Below are 7660 nucleotides of genomic sequence, written 5' to 3'. Positions count from 1 at the left end.
TGAGATTAAGCTGAGAGAAAAGACATTGAAAGAAAACGAAAACTGTAAGAGATCCATCCGATGACGTCTATTTGTCACTGTTTGATCTGCAGGATCGTGTAACTCTCCAAACCAAGGGATTCCCCAACGTTTTCGGCAAAGAAGATTTTTCCTTTAAGTTCAGAAAAAAAATCTCCTCTGAATCATCGGATTATTCTGCCTACCCCCCCCCCCTGTCTTTACATAATAGTCAGCTAACGTGGATCGCGTAACAAACACATGATCGTATAATAGTCTATGTTACCTTTCTTAGAAGACGCAAGCGTTAATTATGCAAGGGACAGAAGGTGACACACTAACCCAAATGGCGTGTTCGCTAACCCTCTGTAACACTATGGTGGGCGTGTCAGGCCAATCAGCTTCTCATCCCTATCAATTCACGTGTTATGGGGCTGCCTCATGCATTGACAATGGGGGAATTGTTAGACTAGGTATTTTGATTACCCTCATGGCGTGATGAAATGCACACGTATACGCTTATTATCCCACACACACTCAAACACACGCACGCACACACATACACAGACAAACACTCTCTCTCTCACACACACACGCACACAGACAAACACACACTCTCTCTCTCACACACAGACACACACGCACACAGACAAACTCTCTCTCTCTCTCTCACACAGACACGCACGCACACAGACAAACACACTGTCTCTCTCTCTCTCTCTCTGACACACACACACACACACACACACACACACACACACACATTCACTCTTTCTCTCTCTCTGACACACACACACACACATTCACTCTTTCTCTCTCTCTGACACACACACACACACACACACACACACACACACACACACACACACACACACACACACACATATTCACTCTTTCTCTCTCTCTGACACACACACACACACACACACACACACACACACACACACACACACACACACACACACACACACACACACACCCACACCCACACACACACACACACACCAAAGCAGACAATCAAAAATACAGAGTATCGTGTACAATCTCCTATTGTTTAGATTTTGTTCCCTTTCCTAATACATTTCATTGAAGACTGGACCTTATAGTCAGTGCATTAAATGTTCCTTTTTCCTAGTGATCTTCCACTTCCGAGTTTTATTAATTACATTATTAATATAATATTATAGATTCAGTTGGGTTCGTCACATTGCGTTTTATATGTACCGAAAGTCTGTGTTCATGTGGCAAAATAACAAAGGAACTATTATTGTAAAACACTTCTTTAAATTACATACACTTCGTATGAAATTCGTGTGAAATTAATGTGATGTTAGCATCTCGTTCAGATAGAAATTATCACTATCGGCAGCAAAAATCAACCAACTGTATTGCCGATATACAAAACATAATTATTCACATAAAAGAGAGCATACCTTTTACCAACATAGTATTGAAGTTATCTTGCCACTGATATAAATGCCATGTGGATATATCGGTAACCCTCGCTCCTACTTATTATGCGTTGCCAGTGGTATGCATACAATACAACATTGGCACCTCGCTCATTTCTCTTAATAATCTAGAAGTCCATATAATATTTATAGTATGGACAAGTTCCAGGGTCATTCGTCACAGAAATCAACAAGTGCACAGTGATTTTACGCCCCCCTTGTGCCTTAGCTAGAAGGAGGTCCATTATCCACACGCACACCATTAGCATAACCTGTCTTTGTCCTTCTAAGGAGACCTAAGCCGGTCAGGTTTGGTCTCGAGTTTTGCGACTGTCACACCTATGACTTTGGACGTCTGCGTAACTGTTCAGTGTCGTTGGCGGTAAATAATTATAAGCATGATGATTTATTGCCTTTTTTAAATGTGAGTGCCAATGGAATATCTACTCGTTAGTTGGTTAAATTTCGTGTTGTGATCAGAGTTTCTAAATCATGTGGCTTTACATATACGTGTTATCCTCTGGTATACTTTCTTGAAATATTTTCTTCTTTCAAACGATCCCTTTCTAATTATCATTAATTAAGGATGTATTTAGACTATTATGTCAGTAACACAATTTATATCATGCTGAGTGTATGATATTATGAATACATTTAATTAAGAGACTGCATGTAACTGATTAGAATTACCAATAGCAAAAAGAGAATATGAACCTTTTGTAAGAAAATATATTGCTTAATTAACGAGCAATTATTTTACACAGTTTGTAATGTATCTTTATTTCTTTTTAATTTCAGATTTGCTGGAAAACGGCTTTATCAGTCTGTAAAAAGGAGGATAACCTAAATCGTCAGTTTGATAACATTTTACGCAGAAAGATAACTGATTAGCAATACTATTATAGCGTGGAGTATATGATAAACAAAATTTGGTCTGACTGCAAGGGAGTGATTCACTGTGGACGGTAAGAGTGAAGCGTGAGCAGTGACTGGATTTCTACCACCGCCATGGGTCTCGGGATCGTGGACATTTTGTTGCTGACGCTATCTGTGTTGGTGAGCGCGGTCATCGGACTCTACCAGGGATATGTGGGGCGCCGCGCCACGCCCGAATGCTACCTCATGGGCTCGAGGAAGATGAAGCCCTTGCCGCTGGCCATGAGCATGATGGTGGGCACAGTGTCGGCCATCACCATCATGGGCAACGCGGGCGAGATGTACGCGTACGGCACGCAGCTGTGGATCATGGACCTGGGCATCATTCTGGCTCTGGTCATCATCGCTAAGGTCATGATCCCCATCATCCACCCCATGGAGGTCGTCTCGCTGTACGAGGTGTGTGAGAACAAGGGTCGGCCGGAGCCTGCCGTCTTTGGCCCGACTTTGCCTTGTGCACGAGGCAAGCTGTTTGCTTTAATATTCACTTTGTCGACTATTAAAGTGAGAGTGATATATAGTGTCGAAGGTTTTCGACCTTGAGATATATTTCAGATAGAATCAGGGAACAGCATGATGATTTACTGCTATGTTTCAGTACATTGAGAAGCGGTTCAACGCGAAATGGCTGCGGCAGGCCACCGTGGTGCTGCAGCTGGTGGGCGGCTACTTCTTCATGGGCTTCCTGCTGTACCCGCCCTCCATCGCCTTACAAGCCTTCACGGGGCTCAACATTCTCCTCAACATCTTCATTATGGGCGCCACCTGCACTTTCTACTCTGCCATTGTTAGTTTTATTTTTTGACGATCTTACGAAAAATAATGTGCCCAACTATCTCTGCGCAATATATTGTTCAAATAATTCTTAGCCTACTGCACGGATTACATCGATCACAAATTACAACTCTTAATGCGAACGTGTTCTCCTCAGGGTGGCGTGAAGGCGGTAGTGTACACAGACGTGTTCCAGGCACTCGTCATGCTGGCGGGTGTTTTAGCCATCGTCATTATTGGCTCTCTCAACGTCGGCGGCCTCGACACGGTGTGGGACATCGCCTACCACCATAACAGGACGGAGCTCTTCAAGTAAGTCTCTTGGCAATGGTTTAAACGAAATATTTAGTCGTGTAAGTTAGCTAAATCAATTATTTGTGTATTTTACTGTATAAAGATGAAACAACTGTTACAAATTTGATTAAATATGATATATCATATGGCCTCTGAGATGACCTTTCTCCACCAGCTTTGACTTAGACCCATATCAGCGCCACAGCTTCTGGCTTTGCCTCGTACTGGGCTTCTTCTTCGCTCTGGGATCGTATGGCGTCAACCAGAGTCAGACTCAGCGCTTCTTCAGCACCAGGACCGTCCAGGAAGCCCAGAGGTATGTCGTCGAATTTCTTCTTCTATGTTGTCTGATTACTTGTACATACCTATAGCTACTTAAGCGAGAGATCTGTATTTATTTGCGGGAACCTAATTCTTCCTCCACGTTCTTCGTCCAGGGTGCTTTATTACGCTTCGGGTGGAATGATATTACTGAGAGGGCTGATCCACCTTTCGGGGCTGGCCATCTACGCCCACTTCTACAAGTGCGATCCCCTGGCGGCTCCTGGGGCTGGGGAACCTGCTTACGTGGTCATCCTCTACGTGCTGACGGTGCTGACGAGAGTCCCTGGTCTCGCCGGCATCTTCGTAGCGGCCATTTACGCTGCTGTTCTTAGGTAGTGGAAGATGCTTATGTTGTTTGTCCTTCGTGTGAGGTTGGCCTGTAGCATAATACCCTTAATTGGGATAATATACAGAAAACTCTAACTAATCTATATTTTACACGAAAATAACAACATAGTGTTACTGTAGCGTTACAGGACTCTGACATGCAGTTTTATTCCCGCACAGTTCGGTCTCGACGCAGCTCAACTCCATGACAGCTTTACTGTGGGCAGACTTCCTCAAACCTCATCCCTTCTTCGCTTCCTGGAGCGATGTCAAGGCTGGAGCTTTACAGAAGGTTTTAGGTTAGTCAAAGTTCAAAGGCATCATTATTTTTCCGAACCAATTTGAGATATAAATTTATCTGTAATTTTCTGGTTATCGGTCTTTTCCCGTTTTCTTTCGCTTTCTGATGATCTTTAATTTCCGTTTTCTTTAGCTTACTGGATATGTTTTTTTTTTTTTTTTTTTAATTACATTTTCTTTAATTTTCCGGTAACGATTTCTTATCTATAATCTCCTTTCATTTAACATCTTCAAGGCGAATTTATATCCTGTAAACATACAGAATACGCTTAATGCAAATTCCGTTTTCTTTCCCAAGGTGAATTTACCAATATTAACATTTCCCTTCCAGTCTTGCTCTCTGGTGTCGTGGCCATCGTGTTGGGTCTAGCGGTGTCCATGCTGGGCAGGTCCTTCCTAAGAGCACTCTTCGCGATCAACGGCGCTCTCTCAGGTCCTCTCATCGGCCTCTTCATCGTCGCCCTCTGCCTGCCGTGGGTTAATCTGAAGGTGCGTAAGCTTTCAGTGCTAAGGGCTCGTAGCCTCGTCCTCAGGGAGTAAGTTTGGTTAGACTTGTGACAGCTGATTACTTTGTCAGGCTTGTTAACGATAAGTCGATATATATATATATATATATATATATATATATATACTCACACACACACAATATACTGTACATATATAAATAAATAAATATATATATACATATATAAATATACAGTATATTTTTACAGTATACAGCATACACACATACGTATATACATATATATATATATATATATATATATATATATATATATATATATATATACTGTGTACAGTATGTATATATATATGCATATATATATATATATATATATATATATATATATATACTCACACACACAATATACTGTACATATATAAATAAATAAATAAATATATACATATATAAATATACAGTATATGTTTACAGTATACAGCATACACACATACATATATACATATATATATATGTATATATATATATATATATATATATATATACTGTGTACAGTATGTATATATATATATGCATATATATATATATATATATATATATATATATATATATATATGCAGTATACTTATACAGTGCGCACACACACACACACACACACACACACACACACACACACACACACACACACACACACACACACACACACAAACACATTTATACTAGTGAATACAGTCATGTAAGGGATTTGTTAAGAAACAATCCCCGAGTTACCGCATAAGTTGGTATTACTGATTATAGAAAATGTTCCCTCTTTAAGGGGTGTCTATTTCGTATTTATTTCAAGCTCTCACGTCACCTTTGTGTATGTTGTAAATGAATACAGATATTTATGCTTGTGTTTCTTTAGCAGTTTATCTAGCTATTTCTTTATATATTTCTTATATGTATATGTTTATATTAGCATACACATGAATACATATATAAACAAATAAACACACACACACACACACACACACACACAAACAAACACACACACACACACACACACACACACAGAACATACATATATGTGCGTATCATTGTTTTTATAGTTAATTATTAATCTATTCATTTATATATATACTAAATATATATACTTAAATATATATATATATATATATATATATATATATATATATATATATATATATATTGAAACGACATAATACACCTATAAACGTTATTTCATCGTCCTCTACACAGAGACCAAATTACTGAACCATTTCCCTTTCCCCAGGGTGCTTCGTCTGGTTTCCTCGTTTCCATTGTCATGAGCATATGGTTAGCTTTTGGTCAGCTGTTGACTCAGACCAAAGAACCTTACCTGCCCATGTCCCAGGAAAGCTGCCCTGCCACCAACACCACCGATGACAGTATTACTATACAAACGGAGGCAGAGTGAGTATACATTCGGTTAATACTTTGGTGTTACAGTTAGTGAACGGTAAAGCATTGTGTAGAAACCGTGAAGACGGGAAGTCTGGAGATAAAGGGCCACAGGTTATCAGTGCGTCTGTTTCAAATGTGACGATATTAGACAAAGGAAATATATGTAATCCCCCTTTATTAATTTTTTCACAGAACTGATGTTCACGTTATCTACGGTTTGTCTTACTGCCTTAATTCTTTCCTTGGGGTAGTCATCTGCATTCTAGTGGCCTTCATCGTCACTCTGTTCACGGGTGAGTCCACTATTTTGTATCGCTGTTATTCTGAGAAAGCTTGCATATTCCAATTTTATTTATCATTAGTTATTTTTCATGTTTTCCTTTAAGGAAATCCAAATGAATGGGAACAATTAAAAAGGGTTATTTTGTAACACTTGTTGTAACTAATAGTGTACCGGACATTAATACGTTTCAATACGCAGTTTGTATTATTATCATAATCATATTTTAAATATAAGAATCTGTAGGAATACATTATTCAATAAATTATTGAATCATAACGGACGTTGCATATAACAGGTAACTGAGAATTGATTATTCGCATCCTTGTGCTTCTTTACAATTGCAAAACATAAAAATCACCCATCAAGTTCACATCTATGTATCAAAATGAAACACAGAGGGATTTTACTACATCCGAAGAGGAGCTTTAAACTCGGCAGCTCAGAAGCTTCACACCTTATTCCGATCTTGTTGGACAAAGTGTTTTATTTTATTTGTATGTATACGTTACTCTGTCATTTCTTTGTTTTAATTTGCGTGTCCATTCCCCCAGGCACTAACTCCCTGGAAGACGTAGACAAGAGGTACGTGAACGGAACAGCGTGGCGGCTCTTCGAGAAATGGACCCTCATCCAGGGCAGAGAATCCCTCATCAAGAAGCTACTCCGACGCCCAGCCTCTTCTCCCGCGGAAAATAAGGAAAATAAGAAAGTGGAAGAGAAGGAGATCGAATTGGGAGACCCTGAGGAAAAGGAGATTTTGCCAAGTAACCGAGATCTGGCAGAGGTGAAGGCGGATGGCGAGGCAGCGGGTCGTGGGGCTGTTTAAGGTGATTGTGTACTTTTTCCCTTAGACTGAAAGCACAAATACTGACATGGTTCTTTTTTTTTTTAAGTGCATGCAAAAGACGGTGTTGAAAAGAGTGTTTGTGATGGATTTCTTCTTTCTTTTCTTGGTGTCGTAGGAAAAAATAGAAGGGAAAGAAAAGCTGTTGAAGGGACTTTACGATGAAAGTGCAATGGCAAAGGAATAAAGGCAGGGAGACAAAAAGGCTGGTGAATATGAGACAGAAAGTCAAATGCAATTTA

The 7660-nt window shown here is 39.7% G+C and overlaps 1 protein-coding gene across 1 annotated transcript in view; it reads left to right on the top strand.

Moving 5' to 3' along the window:
• The window catches only part of LOC125029075 (sodium-coupled monocarboxylate transporter 2-like), a 53091-nt gene extending 45431 nt beyond the window's left edge, over positions 1-7660 (top strand). Inside the window, exons 2-11 of the mRNA XM_047618833.1 lie at positions 2247-2783; positions 2983-3171; positions 3316-3470; positions 3628-3768; positions 3890-4108; positions 4284-4402; positions 4735-4892; positions 6140-6300; positions 6484-6584; positions 7126-7660. Of these exons, the coding sequence (XP_047474789.1) occupies positions 2457-2783; positions 2983-3171; positions 3316-3470; positions 3628-3768; positions 3890-4108; positions 4284-4402; positions 4735-4892; positions 6140-6300; positions 6484-6584; positions 7126-7400 (1845 nt within the window). The 5' untranslated portion in view covers positions 2247-2456 and the 3' untranslated portion in view covers positions 7401-7660. The remainder of the gene's footprint in view (positions 1-2246; positions 2784-2982; positions 3172-3315; positions 3471-3627; positions 3769-3889; positions 4109-4283; positions 4403-4734; positions 4893-6139; positions 6301-6483; positions 6585-7125) is intronic.

This window comes from Penaeus chinensis, chromosome 9, assembly GCF_019202785.1.
Source record: "Penaeus chinensis breed Huanghai No. 1 chromosome 9, ASM1920278v2, whole genome shotgun sequence".
Taxonomy (NCBI): Eukaryota; Metazoa; Arthropoda; class Malacostraca; order Decapoda; family Penaeidae; genus Penaeus; species Penaeus chinensis.
This window is presented reverse-complemented; position numbering and strand designations above follow the sequence as displayed.